The sequence below is a fragment of the Papilio machaon genome, chromosome 27 (assembly GCF_912999745.1).
Source record: "Papilio machaon chromosome 27, ilPapMach1.1, whole genome shotgun sequence".
Lineage (NCBI taxonomy): Eukaryota > Metazoa > Arthropoda > Insecta > Lepidoptera > Papilionidae > Papilio > Papilio machaon.
In genome coordinates, this window is record NC_060012.1 from 3,282,581 (window position 1) to 3,301,309 (window position 18,729).

The 18,729-nt window shown below is 32.1% G+C and overlaps 1 protein-coding gene across 1 annotated transcript in view; it reads right to left on the reverse strand.

The window, feature by feature from the left end:
- Positions 1-12,447: 12,447 nt before the first annotated feature.
- LOC106709424 (neuromodulin) overlaps positions 12,448-18,729 on the reverse strand; it is a 36,968-nt gene continuing 30,686 nt past the window's right edge. The window contains exons 2-4 of the mRNA XM_045684761.1: positions 15,481-15,657; positions 13,356-13,453; positions 12,448-12,727 (exon numbers count right to left, since the gene is read on the reverse strand). Coding sequence (XP_045540717.1) covers positions 12,620-12,727; positions 13,356-13,453; positions 15,481-15,657 — 383 coding nt within the window. The 3' untranslated portion in view covers positions 12,448-12,619. The remainder of the gene's footprint in view (positions 12,728-13,355; positions 13,454-15,480; positions 15,658-18,729) is intronic.

Sequence of the window (18,729 nt, forward strand, 5' to 3'; positions counted from 1 at the left end):
AATAGATGTTGGCCGATTCTCAGACCTACTGAATATGCTCACAAAATTTCATGAGAATCGGTCAAGCCGTTTCGGTGGAGTACGGTGACGAAAACTGTGACACGAGAATTTTGTATATTAGATTATAGTTTGCATAAAATCTAATCAGAATTCGTTAACAAAATAATTACGCACATTCTGGACTTCAAACCAATGTAGATACTCTATTACACAAGTAGACCACTTACAAAATAATCTAAATTCAATATTCTATCTTAGCAGTAAAAAGTAAAATTGTAAAAAAAATATCTAACCTTTAACCTCGTCCAACATTATTTTATTTTATTTTTTATTTTATTTATTTAGGGTTGCCAACAAAATATGTTACACACAGTTATACATAATTTAAAACATAAGTTTCATGTAAGCGTAATCTTAAACATATTTCAATTACAGGCAAACACAGCATTCATGTAATCAAAGAGAGTACCACAATAACAAAACTATAAATAACATTATACTTATACACATCTAAAGAGATCCAAAACAAAGTGCAGTGACAATCAAAAAAAAAAAAAAATTTAGTAACATGTAATGAAATATAAGCAAACAGAATAAAATGTATATATTACTTATCCGGTTTTAAGGAAACAGTTGCATTAAGTTTTTTAAGAAAAGATGACACTGAATCAAAGAAAATGTCTATATCCGATAACTTATTAATCGTTTCATTAAATTCACGTGAAATTCTATTGATAGGTGCATTCCTGCCTACATTCGAGCGATAACGGCGAATCATCAACATATCTCTTTTTCTACTATATCTTTTAGACGCATGTCGAGGGACTAGCAACTCAATCTTGCTGATTAAATCTGGAGCTATAGCCATACCATTTATAATTTTATATAATAATAATATATCTGTTACAGTCCTACGATGATTTAAAGACGTCATTTTAAAACGATCTAATCTGTTTACATAATCGAGCTCGCGCGAGCAGGTCTTATCTTTATAGACTAAATACCTCGTGAAACTTTTTTGGACTCGTTCTATTCTATCAATGTGACACTGATACATTGGATTCCAAACAGGAGAGGCGTATTCGAGCACGCTCCTTACATACGCGTTATAGAGTATTTTTAGAGGCAAAATAGTTTTGAAGTCCCTGCAGCACCTTTTAATAAATCCTAGAGTTCTGTTTGCTTTACCGACCATGTTGTCGATATGGTCTATAAATGAGAGCTTAGAATCTAATTGAACGCCCAGGTCGCGTATACTGGAAACTTCATGCATTACCACATTATTTACCGAATAGGATGTAGGAAGAGGCCGAGTTTTTTTCGTGAATTTTATATGAAAGCATTTTTTGACGTTTAAAACCATCCTGTTTGATTCGCACCATCTCTCAATAGCGTTTATGTCGTCCTGCAATAATTGAGCGTCAGCTAAACTTTGTACACATTTATAAATTTTAATGTCATCAGCAAACATTGAGCAGTTGCTATTCTTTATAACATTAACGATGTCATTTACAAAGGCTAAAAATAATATAGGACCTAAGTGTGAACCTTGAGGCACGCCAGATGCAACAACAAAGGCCTCTGATTTAAACCCACCTGTGACTACATACTGTCTCCTATTACTAAGGTAAGAATGAAACCAATTTAAGATCACCCCATGCACACCATAGCTAGATAACTTCTTTGCTAAAATATTGTGGTCCACCTTGTCAAATGCGCTGCTGAAGTCAGTATAGATTGCATCTACTTGTAATTTAGAGTCTATGGACGTAGATATATCATTAACGTATGATACCAGATTGGTTATAGTCGATTTCTTTCTACTAAAGCTTATCTTTATTATCTTGTAACATCTGCATATTTAACTGTGGATTTTCACTGTCAAAACGACTGTATAAAACTTATCGTCGTCCCTTTCTTTCACTTTGAAAGAATAAAGTTAAAGATATGTTTCTGAATAAGTGTTATACCAGTGGAAACGTACTCTAATTGAGGCTTGAAGGTCCTAATTTTTTTTTTCTATCAATGTGATAGACATTAAAGATAACATCTAAATGTTTTTTTCTGATATAATTCAATTTTATTCGATGAAAACGTATTACGAGAAACGATTTACATTGTTTATGACAGTTGTTTTTTTTTAATTTGATTCATAAATCAATTACTAATTGTCACAATAGTGAAAGCTTGTGTTTTTATGAGACTTGTACTAGTCAGATTGTTTTTTTTTATATAAGAGAAGGCGGCAAACGAGCAGCGGGAACACCAAGGTGTTCATCGACGCCCATGGACATCTGCAATACCAAAGGAATCGCAGTAGCGTTGCCGGCCTTTGAGATGGTGATATGCTCGCTTCAAATTATCTTGTACTAATCAATCATACGAAAATTATTAAAATCAGCATTACTTTTATAAAATATAGCTTTTACCCGCGCCTTCGTCCACGCGGAATAAAAAAAATGCACACAAGATAAAAAAGTTCCTATGTCCGTCTCCTAGTTCTATGCTACCTCCCCATCAGTTTTCAGCTAAATCAGTTCGACCGATCTTGAGTTATAAATAGTGTAACTAACACGACTTTCTTTTATATATATAGAATAGATATTAATTTAAATAGTATATGTATTGTATATCTAAGATTGCAAACCGTCTTATTATCATTCGTATAATATTTAGAACTGTAAGGCACTTGGTCCGTGTTAGCCGTATTTTAGTACGAACGTAATCCATCTTACCGTTTTACATTAAACTCAGTTGACAGATACACATTCTAAGCAATGATGTAAGTCTTGTGAAATATATCATCGAAATTGAAATATTTATTTAGAATTTCCACACTACCACGCGAAGTATAAACTATAGCGGTCGACCGCGACTTCGTCCGCGTAACATTATAAATGGTAGCATAAATGTTCTTCCAGACTTATGCCAAATTTCTTCAAAATCCGTTGAGCCTTTCTGAAGATACCTTCTAATAAACATCCATCTAAACTTTCGCATTTATAATATGTAAGTTTTTTTCTTTCATTTAAGTAAAAGGGTTTGTATATATAATAGTAAAACCATTCTGTTGTAAAATGCTTAGACAAGTCTAGTGACGACAAATTCCTGTTTTATCCTAGACTAGTTACTAAGTTACCATAAATTAAACCCATAGGTCAGTCAGATTTGTTTTTAAACTTGACAATTGTTTCACAAGTGTTTGCTATATGTATATACTATATTCAAGAATTCCATACATTTACTAATATTATAAATGCAAATGTTTAAATGGATAGATGTTTGAAGGTATCTCCACAACGGCTCAACGGATCTAGTTGAAATTTGGCGAAGATGTAGATCATAGTCTGAAAGAAGACATAGGCAATTTTTATGTTTTTTTTTAATTCCGAGCGGACTGAGTCGCGGGCGACAGCTGGTACGTAATATAAAAGCTTAAAAAACTTTTTAATTTCAAATCAACGGCAAATTGAAATTGAATATTTTATCTTGAAAAGGTAATTATTTTTGCATATAAAAGATGTCTTTTAACTAAAATGGTTTAAGTTTAAATTGGCGTATTAGTTTAATAATAAACAGCTGTTTCAAGTTGAATTACTTAACCCAATTCACTTTACGATACTGGTTTGGAATTTAAATTCACGAACCACACCTGGTTTCTTTAGTAATTCTACGTCGACTAAGCCAGTTTCGGCTTGACCTGAATTTACGATAACTGTTAAATGTCCTGTGATTTATTAACGAGTATAACCTTATACATATTTATACTAGAATTTAAATTAAATGAATTGAGAGTACAATGAAGATTGTTAAAATATAAATAACTAGCTTTTACCCGCGACTCTGCGCGGAATAAAAAAAAATGCACAAAAGATAAAAAAGTTCCTATGTCCGTTTCCTAGTTCTAAGCTACCTCCCTGTCAATTTTCAGCTAATCAGTTCGACCGATCTTGAGTTATAAATAGTGTAACTAAAACAACTTTCTTTTATATAGGTATATATAGATTATAACAAAAAATCAATAAATCTCCACGACATTCCAAGAAATAACAAATCGAATGCTACCATTGCTCTTCAATCACCTATCACAATGGAACATGAAATCATAAAATATACGTCATGAAAACATAACAAGCGAGAGTCCAAGGGACTTTTCCAAGGGATTTTTCTCTGTAAGCCGAGATTCTCTCTTATGAAGGTCGTCCGTCGAGACTCTACACGGACCGTCCCTTATAAAAGTTTCTAATCCAGTTCTCATTTATCCAGGTTTGACTGTTACAATATTTATCATCAGCTCACTCTACGTCCCCACTGAGGGGCTCGGAGCCTACCCCAAGTTAGGGGTGACTAGGCCATAGTCAACCAAACTGGCCAAGTGCGGGTTGGTTGACTTCACACATATTTCTTCTCAGATATATGCAGGTTGCATCACGATGTTTTCCTTCACCGTAAGAACGTCGGGTAAATGTACATACGTAAATCGAAAATCGAAAAACACATTGGTACATGGCGGGATTCGAACCCAGGACCTGCAGATTGCAAGTCAAGGGCTTAACCCCTGAGCTCTACAATATAATTTTGAATTATTAAATATCAGAAAAAAAGTCCCACCTTCAGAAGGTTACAGTTTTATTTACAGATTATAAATTAAGTTTTAAATTGTAATATAAGAAATATAAAATGCAGTAAGCTTGTGTACGACAAAGTTATCTATTTCGTTTTCTTTGTAAGAAAATAATTTCCCAAAGGTGCAATACTTGTATCCTTAACAAACCGAATTCAAGTGAATATTTAATCACGACAAAAGAGAATTTATTGCTAACCACAAGTCTGTTTATTTTACGGGAATATGATTTTATAATCTGTATCTATTTTACATTTATTCATTTACTATTCACTTTATATACATAGTATTATTAAAACTGACATACAATATTAATTTCTAAATAGAGGCAAAATATTAATTTTTCGAACTTGCGTTAAAAGTAAAAGAAAGTACAAAACACTAAGCTATATAAGAGAAAGAAAAAAAAGAAGAATTCGTATGATGCAAAAATGACTGATAAAATGCGATGTTTTGTCGCTTCTTTTATCAAAGAACTAAATTAAATTTTACTTATTATATCGCGGTTTTTCCTACGAATTTCGAAAAAACTATAAATCAAATACAAAACAGTATAAATGAATAACCTTTTATCCTATGCCGATATATGACTTTTTGAACTCAATAAATAAAATAATCAATAGTACAATTTTTTTTACGCTTCATCATCAGTCATTCGTGCTTAGTAACTCGTGATGAAAGGGCTTACATTAATTAAGTATTCCAATCGTTTCAGATCATTTATCAAGTACGTCAATTAAGTGTTTCGGTTACGGAGTACAGTTCAACGCCTAGTACTATTGTGGAGTTGGAAGGTGAAAGAAAAGAAAATTGCCAATTAATTTCTACAGGGGGCGATGACATTTCGAATTTTTCCAATTATAGTTTGGTATTTTACATACAAATATTGTTACTAAAAATTTAATTCGATCTTATAACTTTTGGATCCAAAAATGTTCTAAAATTTACTCCATACATATGTGGTACTGTGCTAAAATGTTAAAATATTTTGGTGACACTATATTTTTAGTATATGCGTTAATTTACTAGTATATCAGGAGACAACAGGCCACTCGTGTACAAAAAAGGTCAGGAGACTCAACCCCGTCGTGTCAAGAGGACGGGATACTTTTTTTAATTTTAATCAAAAACTACAGCAAAAGCAAATCTATTTTTGAACTTATGCGTCTAAAAAAGTTTTTGTTCATTTTTAACCTTTATCGTGGTTATTAATTAAATAGTCTGCTGAAATATATTTTGTGATAGTGTGAGTAAAAAAGAACAGTCGCCATAACTTTTTTCATTGCTAAATAATTTAGTTTTAACTATAAAAAATGAGAAACAGAAAACAGATGGCGCTATTTTATCTATTATAGCCTCAATAGGTTGGATATTTTTACATTAATTTTAGGTTATTTTATTTACCAATATTAAGTAACACTTAAATCAGTAACTTTTCTTCGTCACATTCAATTTAATGCAAGCAAATTGCAAAATGGCAGCACTTTTTTTTTTTTTCATAATTTGGTGTATTGTCGTGTGTTGGCATTGTGCCATTAAAAATACAAAGATTCTACGTGTTCTGTTCTATATGGGACATATCGCCTTTGTACTAAGTATACTCAAGTCTAAAGTAGTGAATATACTCCACTAGCAGTTGCTCGCGACTCCGTCTCTGCGGAATTAACAAAAATTAATTAATAGCCTATGTGTCTTTCTAGAACATGTTCTACATCTTCAATCAAATTTCAGAGAGACTCATGTAGCCGTTCTAGAGATACCTTCTAATAAACATGCATTCATCCATCCATACATTTGCACTTATCATATACTAACTGTCTTCCGCGACTCCGTCCGCACGGAATTAAAAAAAAACTTAAATAGTAGCCTATGCGTTCTTCCAGACTATGTCTATCTTTATGCCAAATTTCATTGAGATCTATGAAACCGTCATCGAGATACCTTCCAACAAACATTCATCCCTCCATCGATTTAAACATTCGCATTTATCTCTGTCGCCACTCCATTCTTAATCATGTTACCTTTCGCATAATCCATCCATCTCATCCATAAATTTTGTTGATGACGATACGATGGCAATTATCACAAATATTCGTGCTAGGCCCCCAGCTGTCACGAATACCGACGAATGTGACCTATTTAAAATATTTGCCAGTTCAATTTACTTTAAAATAACAGTAGCAGCTTTGTGGCTTTCTACTTTGTTGGTCACAAACGTTTGCTATTTCGGTTCTTTTGTTCTTTGAACAAACAAAAATAGATTAAATATTTTGGTTAATACTTATGTTGTGTTGGGTAATATGTTTGAAATATAAAATTAGTGAAGTTTTTTTTTCTAGTATAGTTTAGATGTGGTAAGACCACTTTTCCACTAAGAGATTAGCCGCGCGACTGAAGAAATAGCAACCTATTGCCAATATTTTATACAATTCTGAATAAATAAACATTAATGTCAAAACATAAAGAGATTTAGTTGTGGTAAGGCCCCATCATAAACAAGACAACTTAAACCTTACAAGAAACTAATATTTTACCTTCGGACAGGCATGGCAACTACATGTCAAATGTACAGTTTTGCTCCGCCACTTAAAAAATTACAGCGATTTTTATCACATCGATATTGATGTGAGAAAAATCACTCTAAACAGTGGTAGACGCCAGCAACAACAACAACCGTTGCACCAATTGGCTGGCTCGCCCGGTGAAATACCACGACCACACAGAAGACAGGCGTGAAGTGGAAGTAATTCCGCGTTTCGTCTGATGAGTGTGGTGTCGGAGGCATAATTTTAGTCATCTTTCCCTTCCCACCCTATTCATATAAGGAAAGGATGGGAAAAGGAGGTGGATTTGATGGAGGAGGAGATGCATTGGAAGGTTAAATATTCTCTTTTTGTGCGTTTCCTCCTTCGTTGATTGACGGTAGGCAACGTATCCGCAATTGCGAATGTTTATAGGCAGCGGTCGCTTCGTCATTTCGGCGAATTCATGTGACCGCTTGCTTGTTTGCCACCTTTTAATATAAAAAAATGTCGCCTAAGGCCCTTCATCCACAAGACAACATAAATCGTGGAAACTAATATTGTATGGTTGCGTCGCGAGTATTGAGTCGCGCAAGTTCTGTACACACGACGTTGAATCGTCAACGCAAATCGTCTATTCAGCTAGTACAGGCACAGCGAATATACGTCAACTGTATAGATTAGATCCGCCATCTTAAAAATTGCAGCACCTTTTTACACAACGAACTTGACAAACAGGTTGCGAGCGACTTTCTTTAATGGAATAACAGAAATGTCGGCGACGTGCGCTGTGTACGAATCTCTATGATACTATATTGGGTGCAAACTAAAATTACGAAAGTTTATTTATATGCTTTGATAACTAAGACAAGAGAGGATTATTGCTATAAGTAGGTATACTACTGACCAAGTTCTGACCAAATATTTATTAACAGGCTTAAGAGTGGATTTTGTTTTCTTTCCTTTTTACTGCTACGTAATCGTAATAACATTGGAGTGAAAGAGATATTGGATTTTTATTACCGTTCCACTAGGTTTAACCTCTCGTATAGACTACATGTAATACGAAAGTGTATTGGAAATAAAAATGACTCGCCTCACATTTTGTTCAACGCAATAAGTTTTATGTAAAAATTAATCACAAAATTTTTATATAAACAAGGATTCGCCAGCGATTTCTTCAGCGCAGAATTTAAAAAGAAACAACCGCATTAGTATTCTTAATGCCATGAGAAATAAATTACACACTTTATTCCTTACTTGCGTCGCCCGCAAATCTGTTTGCGCGGAATAAAAAAAAAACACAATAAGTAGCCTATGTGTTCTTCCAGACTATGATCTACATTTATACCAAATTTCAATGAGATCCATTGAGACGTTACCAAGATACCTTCGTTTAAAGTTTGTTTAAACCGTTGTTTTTAAACATCCATCTATCCATACATTCGCATTTATAATATTAGTAAGAAGTAAGATTATAACAATCATAGATTTGTTTCTATAGATAAGCTATATATTAGTGTATTCAAGGCAAAACTAACATCATGTCGCTCAAGACAATTACTTGAAATACGACCGTCTAGGTCTACATCGTAAAGCCGAGCTTTAGACAATAAAACTTCATCGTTTAGCATTTACGACCCCCAAAACGATATTACAATGGCCTATCTGATTTAATTTCATTGATAAAGTCACGTTTGTTTTTACGTATTTTGTAAGAAATTTAAAAACATTTGTCAAATTAAGTTAAAATCGATGAAAAATAATAATGTTTTATTATTTCCTAACGTTATGTGAAAACGGTATTTAGGGAGAATATATTCATTGAAATCTCTTCTAAAAAATACGTAAGGAACCATTAGTCTTACTTAGAAAGGGAGTTTAATGCCGCCTCACATTTTTCTATCAGATATATTTAGATAAAACACGACCTGTGTCTAAAATTCGACCCACTTTTATCTCTAAGGCGTGGCTATGAAAAATGTTCGTGTGACGTAAGTTTTTTTTTTAATTTTTAGTTGGAAATGATTGTTTTTGCATTTGGTAATATATTTTAATACTCATTATGGATAATTTCGTAACTAAAGTATTGAATTCCGTCAAACATTACTTATATTTATATAATGTTCGTAAGAACCGGGATTCTTACCACGATTAGGCTGTTTGATTGCATTATATTTGATTTGCATTATATTAGTAAAAACCACGAAAGTTTGAAGTTATATTACTTATATTTTCTTACTTCTTAATTTAAATGTTTCTTTTCTTGGTAAAAAATAGAATTTTTATTTTGCTCTATAGCAGTTGGATTTCACCGGGTTGCCATCCTCTAAATCAATCTATCTGCCGTCATCTCCATCGTCACCCTCTCCTTAATCATGTCACCTTTCACGCAATCCATCCATTTCTTACCTTCTTACCTTTACCAGTGTATCCCTAAAAAAAATCTTTGTATTAGTATTTTACATTTAGAACAAGATTTTATATATCTTTTAAAAGGTTCAAAAAAGTCAACAACATATTTGTAACGAGAATTCTAAACATAACAGATATAAATGGCCTACGCAAAATGTTCTAAGAAAGGAATATTATCGTCGTCCATTAAGTCGTAAAGGATGAGACAGATATTTACAAGCGTCAAGGAAAATGTCAGCGTATTTTTGAACACAATCACTCAAAAAAAATTACGTCAGGTAAAAAAAATATAAGATTATATTATTATTACATGAACATTTCAAGTATTCATTTTGTTAGTTAAAATAATGGACTAAAATATTCAAAGTACTTAGTAGGGTTGTAATAATCTGTAAGATCGATCCAAAAATCATTTTACCTATACTTTGTATGTTTTGCTGTACAAAAATGGATCTATCGCCTTCCTAAAGACAGATTATCGATTGCCGTCGTAACTCTTAGTTTGCTTAAATTGATAATTGGATGGAAATTGATTTAAAATTTTCATTAGAAACATCTTAGGAAAGCAAAATAAAAACAAGTTACTTTTATTAATCTAACAAACTTATTATTAACAAAATAAAATGTATATATAAAAGAAAGTCGTGTTATTTACACTATTTTAACTCAAGAACGGCTGAATCGATTTGACTGAAAATTGGTGGGCAGGTAGCTTAGAGCCAGGAAACGGACATAGGATAATTTTTACCCCGTTCCTTTTTTTTATTCCGCGCGGACGGAGTCGCGGGTAAAAGCTAGTTTCAAATAAAGAAGAACCTTACCCGAGTTTTGTTGTTGCATTTTTCCTTATTTGCAAAAAAAAAATCCGTAGAAACTTTATAAAATCACCAACTTATATGTTAATTTTTCACACAACACAAATTATTCGAGCTTATTTAACCCGTCACCATTTTTATCTCTACCTTTTACGCGTCGCTTAATTAATTTAAAACACCTACTTTTAGCTTCTTAACTTTAGCACGAAATACATTAAATGAATTAATCGAAATCGTAATAAAAAAGTTTGTAAGCAATTGTTTCTTAAATTTTAATTAATTTATTTTGATTGTAACTGTCAAAATGTTGTTTTTTGCGAGTAAATGACATTTGTAGTCTGGAGGTTGCCAGTAACATCATTTAAGGTATAAATAATTTAATTTATATTAAATTATAAAATTAAATCATAGTTTTATTTTACCATTCAATTTTCGAATTAAATACTTCACGTTATAAGTAATATTATAATGCTAAAGTTATTCAAAATGAACAAAGAAAATTTTGAAAGATTTACACTTTTGTTTGTTATTTTTTTAGTTTATGAAGTAATAAATAGAATTGCTACCTAGTTATATAAGTAGGTATAATTAGTATTTAAATTAATAAGACATAGTCGTTTTCATAGCATTTAATAGCCCTAATTTCGTAATTTCCCTGGAATAATGGAACTATAATAGAATATGTGATATAGCGTACATTTCCTTCGCGTCAATGTCATTTTTAGATCGTGAAATAACCTTAAAATATGCAGAAAAATCTGTTTTCTTTATAAATGAAATATAAAAGGCAATCAATTTGAGGTTTTTTTATTTTCTGACCTTATTTGTATAAGATAAATATATAGTTGACATTCAAAGTTGTTTGTGTTGCCAGTTTTTTTTCGAACGTGAAAAGGCAAAAGTAAAACAACATTAAGTACAGGCAATTATTTATTATGTTCAATATAAATCTTAAAATACCGTCATGATTAAATGCGGCCATGTTTATGGATTAAGTTTAAAATTAAATCGAAAAATCATATTATTATTAAATTATAATATTCAAACTTATCGACTATTGTTATTTTGGAGATTGGAAATTACCAGAATTTATATAACATACTATAATTACTAATGCTAGGGTTAATAACATACAACAAGCGATATTGATGCTTCAACTATATCTATGATATTGTAATAAATATTAAATTCAAAAATAAAACTTTATATTATTTAACAAATACTGTTAAAAGATGGAATGTTGATAATATGCAACTTAGTATTGGAAATTATTTATTTTAGATTTAAATAATTTAAAAAGGAATAGTGAAATATTTTGACAGTTAATTTGAGTGCTTTGTATCTAAAATTATAAATATTAAAAAAATAATTAAATAAATAATATGAATATGAATTTGTCCCATTCGGTGTCGAGAACCTTGGTCCGTGGGCTCCTAGCGCTAGAAGGCTTTTTAAGGAAACAGCAAAAAGGTTAGTCGACATCACAGGAGACCGAAGAGCTGGCAGCTAACTCGGACAAAGAATTAGTCTAGCCATTCAAAGGGGGAACGCTGCCAGTATCTTCGAAACCTTGCCTAAAGGGACACCTTTTAATGACATATTTTAGTTTTAATGTAAATAAAATAAATATTATTTCGATTAACCTATTACTGAGATTTGGACGAATTGTTGAAATGAGACTATTAAATAATTTTTCATTTAATTGTATTCTGGCATCTCAAACTCAGCATAAATATAGATGCTGTCAATACAGACTTTTTTGTTGTTAGTTTATCTGTAAATTTAAATCAAATATATAACTCAAATTATTATATGAAAAAAAAGTAAAGCAAATCTCCGATGACATTAAAAATTACATTTGAAATGTAAATATGACAGTAATTAAGGTATTGCTTTTTGCATTTAAACAGCACACAAATTAACTGTCGAACAAATTTAAAAACATAATTTTGCAGTCAAAACACCAAAGTTTAAATGAAATAACCGAGAGACGGATATCGTTTAAATTGACTAAAGACAGACAAATTGACATACAGAAAATTCTTACTGATGTATAGTAATAAATAAATATTATAGAACTTCTAATTTGTATGTACGCTTAATATCCGAAAGAAGTATAGATTAAGATTCTATGTTACATGAAAGTAATTGTGTTACAATGTGAATTGAACTTTATTTTAAAGACGCAAAGTTGAAAATTATCCGTACATCCGATGTATATTGAGATCAACGAATGGAATACATTAATTGGTAACATCTTTGCGAACTTTGTGTCCGCGGAACGAAGCCTGAATTTTAGTCGCTGCTTTGTTCAATTCAGGATCTGTCAGATCTATTTTCTCGATGTCCTCCTGCGGAAAATAAGAATTTATGTAAGGGCGTACTTTCATTAGTCGATAACTCGGTCGTTATACAGCATGCGCTGTGCGAGAAATTTCTTGTTCATGCGCGAACAGTTTTCATTAGTCGTGAGGTGTCGATGCCGCATGTGTTGTCCTTACTTTTTCACTTTTCCTTATCGCTTATACTGTGTCTTCGCACGACGTTTGCTTTACATCGACCGATTATTTTCATAAGCCGTTAGCCAGTATACGGGGACTCCCCGCATGCCAAATAACGACCGAGTTATCGACTAATGAGAGAGATGCTTATACGAAAAAATATAAATTTAATTGATAAATTATAGATTTCTAGATAACAAGACTTATTTTACTGATTGATATGAAGTTTACACATGTATGGATCTCTTTTACATATACTATGTTGAGTTATCCCCCATGTTCATAATTAGTTAGGTGAATGCAAAAGGAGACAGCTGAAAACCAGGGCAGGTAATGTATACAAGGACCCTGTATACACTGTGCTTGACTCCTATTGGCACACATTTCTTTTAATGTTTGTCGTAAATCTGTGCCTTATGTGTTTTTTAATCTTTATTTTCTTTTGTATCTTTTTGAAGTTTATTTTTACTATGTTTACCTTATCTTGCTGCTCCTTGTCTTTCTCGACTTGCGTCTGCTTGCGAGCCTGATGGCCGCGGAACGAGGCTTGGATTTTAGTAGCGGCATTGCACAGCTCTGTTAACAAATGTAGGCTATTATTTAATAACAAAATTAAATTAGTATAAAAAATTAAATAATTACTTTTTTTGTCTCAATAACTTCACATCATTGATATTTGTGACAATCGCCTTCGTTACGTCATTGTCAAAATTAGTATGATACATTTGGTGTACTTTGCTATGCCCAAAGTTATCAATGTTCATCTTTCACAAAACTTTAAAATGTCGTAATTTTATTCTAGATGGCGTTATTTTCAATCTTAAAATTATTTTTTAAAATGTTATCTAGGTCTATGTAACTGGCCAACATCTGTATTAAACGATGAAAAATGTATTATCACAAGCCATTATTAACTGACAAAATTTTCATATTATTTTTCATAGAAATAACATCAAGCAAATAAATCAACGGCCATTAAAGGACTGTACCTATATATATAAAAGAAAGTCGTGTTAGTTACACTATTTATAACTCAAGATCGGTCGAACTGATTTAGCTGAAAATTGATGGGGAGGTAGCTTAGAACTAGGAGACGGACATAGGAACTTTTTTTATCTTGTGTGATTTTTTTTTAATTCCGCGCTAACGAAGTCGCGGGTAAAAGCTAGTATGTTATAATGTCTTTAAATCGTATAATGAAATAGCAATCGCCTGCAACACCGTTAGCGCGGAATTAAAAAACGTAATTAGTATCTCTACATCCAAGCTCTACAACTATGACAAATTTCACCGAGATCTGATCCACCGTTCTGCTAATACCTTCTAACAAATATCCATCCATCCAAACTTTCGTATTTATAATACAGTCAAAACCGTTTATGGCGACATCGTTTAGAACAACATACCGGTGAAATTGACCAAAATCAAAGGTCCTGAATGTTATGTACATATCTTTCCTATTAATACCTGTCACCGGTTGTTACAACTATCGGTTTTTACGACTCAATATGAGTAGTCCCTTCGATGTCGTTATAACAGATTTTGACTGTATTAGTAAGATAATAAAAGGTAACCAACAAAGACTTGTTCATGTTAACATCTAAGCTAATCATTGAAATTCTCTTAGAGGATTATGGTAGACATAATAAGTACGGTTAAGAACAATCTACTTCCACTTACAACGTAATCTTATTAGAGGTACATTTCGGTTGAACGCTAATTACCAACAAAGCTCACGTTAATACCTTAAGTCTGCAGAACAAAAGGAATCCACTTTATGCCTTATATTTTTCTGAAGAAACATCGCTATTTCTTAACCACCAAAACAAAATCTAGCGTTTTCTGTTGACGGTACTGATGATATTTAATAAAAAAATTGCATTTTTTTTTAAATTATCCGACAGAATACAAAAAAAATATATCAATTCAATTCATATTAATATTTACATATTAAATATAACTTATTTAAATAAAATATTAACTTTTACTTGGTTCTAGAAATAAAAAACGGAACATTAACAATGTTAGGATTTCATAATTTTTTATACAATAAATAGCTGTCACTTGCGACTCCGTCTGCGCGGAATAAAAAAAATACTTTATAAGTAGCCTATGTTTTCTTCCAGACTATGTTCTACATCTGTGACAAATTTTATCAAGATCTGTTCAACTGTTCCAACTGTTCAAACAAACATCCATTCATCTAAACATTCGCATTTATAATATTAGTAATATGTAAGATTAAATAAACAATAATTATATAATTTTATTAATTTATTTTAACAAGTATTGAAAAGTAAAACATTGTCTTTACCATAGACAAAACAACATAAACCACATTAGAATTCATGATTTTTTTAATACTAGGTAAGAACACACATCTGAATGTCAAGTAGCCTTGGCATGTCAAGTTGACTATTGATGATTATGACTAGGATAAAGAAGCAAATTTTTGTATTGTCCGCTCTAAAATTGATTTATTCGTATCTTTAAGTTCTGTCCTTTGTCTATATAAGGAAGATAATAAATTTCTACGCTATTCTTGGTAATTTAAGTAATAGGTAATCACCCTGTATTTATAAAATAAATATTTTTCCTTTTACCTTTATCGTCCGCCCTGAACTCGGCCTCAAGCTCGGCCCTGGTCGGCTCCGGTTCGGGCTCGTTCTTCTTTGCGGTCTTCATACTCATTGACTTGCGAGTCTTGTGACCTCTGAATGCTGCTTGTATCTTTGTCGCTGCTTGCTCTTCGGACGCTTTGTCTTCCTTCTGCTTGTTTTCTGTGACAAAGAGAATAACGTTAATTTTTATTATTTAGACGAAATAATACTTTTTTAATTCAAGTGTTATGATGTTTTAGTAAATTTTTCAACTTGATATAATATCGAAAAACTAACGTAAAACAAAATTTTAAAATTTTTATCTGTCTATACTGTTACTATAAGCTTATGATATAGGCTAATGATGCGCTGATGAAGTCGCGGGCGAACGCTAGTAAATTCTTATTAACCTTATGAATTGATTCAACAATAAAATTGCGTAGTTTAGTGTGAAGTATTACGCTCGTGCTAAGAGCAGTAAGAGCACTTAAAAACTCGTTAGACAAACTCATTATTTTTAATGACTCATATACATGAAGTAAAAAAAAATCATATGCGGTAACGCACTAAACTATGTTCAATACATAAATCTTACTTATAAGTGCGAAAGTTATGATAGATAGATGGATATTTGTTACAGAACGGCTGCATGGATCTCGCTAAAATTTGGCATAGAAATAGAACACATTATGGAAGAACACACTTACTAAGTTTTTTTTTTTAATTCCGTGGGAACGGAGTTGCGGACGACAACTAGTATTTATGTAAATAAACGCGTAAGTAAACCTCAGAAATAATGCCAGTCACTTTTCATATTACAGACGATCCATGGAATAAAACAAGTGAGTGAGTGAATCAACGTATGAAGGAGTGTGTGAGTTAGCGTATGAATTGTACGTAGCTTCTGTGTAGCTTTACTCTGTGAGTTGTTTGATTAAAAAGATAATAGGAACAGAGCGGGAGGCCACGTGTTTCAGGTCACCTAGTTCACGCGAGGGTGTACCTGATAAATCAATTTGTAAGCATCGGCAATTCTATTGTATTTTTTTGAAAAGGGAAGGGGACAAACGAGCAGGTGGAACACTGAGGTGAACAACACTCATGGATATCTGCAACACCAGATGAATTGCAAATGCCTTGCCGGCCTTTAAATTTTTTTTTTGTTACAAACTGTATTCATTATAAACATGTATATAGGCCTTTGATTGTTTTTTTAAAGTAGTAGTAGATATAAGATCTCATTTATACGTTATGTTGTCTTCCTAAATAAATGTTATATATGTTTTGTATTAAAGTTTTGACTGTACAAACTTAAGCTAACGAAGGCATTAAGTCATTTCTATAGAACACAATTTTTCTTTATGGTCGCGAAAGGGTATTATGGATTTTTTCTTATTTACTATAGCAGACGAGCATGAGGCCACCTGAATTCGCCGAAATAGCGATATATGTAATTGGAGGGAGAGAGGGCCGAGGGAGAAATTTCCCTTTCAATAGCGTCCCCTCCTCCGCCAAATCCACTACCCTTTTCCAACGAAACGCGGAATTACTTCCGTATACGTAAACTACTGAAGCACCTTAAAGAGTTGCAGAAACAATACATTTCATATTAAATTGCAGTTCCACTGTACAAAATAGAGTAAATACAGAATAATTTATATAATAGCACTTGAGTGGGTTGACAAATGTTGCTTGGGGGACGGGAAAGTTGTCCGGAATCTGGGCAAAGGTCCAAATGCAAGAGTTTTTTACCACCGAGAAAAACTAAAGCAATTGCTGCTTTTCTACTATTATGCTTTTAATTGTGTTCTTTTCTTTGTTTTTTTTTTATTTATATGCAGTCAGTTGTGTTTTGTTGTAGTATTGTTTTATTTTACTACATTAAAAATAAATTGTCGTTGAAATCATTTATTTTGATACAGAGACTGCAACATTATCGTTGATGTTATTAACACTTTTTTATTTAGGCTATTTGAATATATATTTTTTTTTAATCTTACAAGGTGGCAAACGAGCAACATGAATTCGCCGAAATGGCAAAGCGACCGCTGCCCATAGACTTTCGCAATTGCAGATGCGTTGCCTACCCCCAATCGACGAAGTTAGAGACGCACAAAAAGAGAATATTTAACCTTCCTATGCATCTCCTCCTCCGACAAATCCACATCCCCTTCTTACCCATTCCTTATAAGAAAATGGTGGGAATGGAAAGAGGACTATAATTATTTTGTAATCAATTGATTAATTTCTTCTTGTTTTGATTTGTTAAAAAAATGAAGATACCAATACACTGCAACGGAATTTTGCATTGCTTTGATGTATACGTACAAAAATTATAATCAATGTTCTAAACAAACAGCGAAAAAACCACATTAATTTGTAAATGGAAAATAAATTTTCATTCTTTTACCTTTAACATTTCGTGTACAAAAAATGTGTACAATATTTTATCCGTACACTACTTTTTTTACCAACGCATAAATGAAAAGGTTAACCGTTTGTGTAAACTAGAGCACGTAACAGATGGGAAACAATTGAACAAAGGCACAAAACCCCGCTTCCAAAGTAAACACTTAAAATCGGGAACGTTTAAAAATTGCAGGGCATTTTTTAAATTTTCACCGCCATTTTTGTTAGGTTAAAAACTTCACAAGGAATGTATTTAATTTGAAAAAAGTCACTTCATACTTACTAGAGGAAAATATAAAAAAACTACTACGGAAAACTGCCCTTAGTAATCTTTCAATTTTAAATTTAAAGCATTATTCCTGTCTGCCATACAGGTGTCAGGAACATATCCATACCCGGATAGTTTTAAATCAGATTTTTTTATAAATCAAGGGTAATAAAAATCCAAAATATATTTACCTCATCATCTTTTTCAAGAAATACAATCCAACCTTTTCAAATATGTCATTAGTTATTTCCAATTATTTTTCTTTCTTGTCTTCATTAAAAATGTTAAATAATTTTAACAATTCACTTTTTAAAAGATTTTTTTCGAAGACTTCCTTTGTGTTACATCATACAAAATGTCTTTCTAATTTCTCATCAGCGTAGAAAGGCTTTATTAAGAGCTCTTTGTACAGAATTAGGTTAGCTTTGTCAGCCGAATGGAGTGATGATAAAAGACGTCACAATGACTACATCTAGACTACGCAGTTTTATGCAAGCCTGGTACTTTGAAAATGAAACTATGCTATAAAACTTGTTTTCGCTTTATAACTTCAATTCCACTGGCAAAAAACGTGT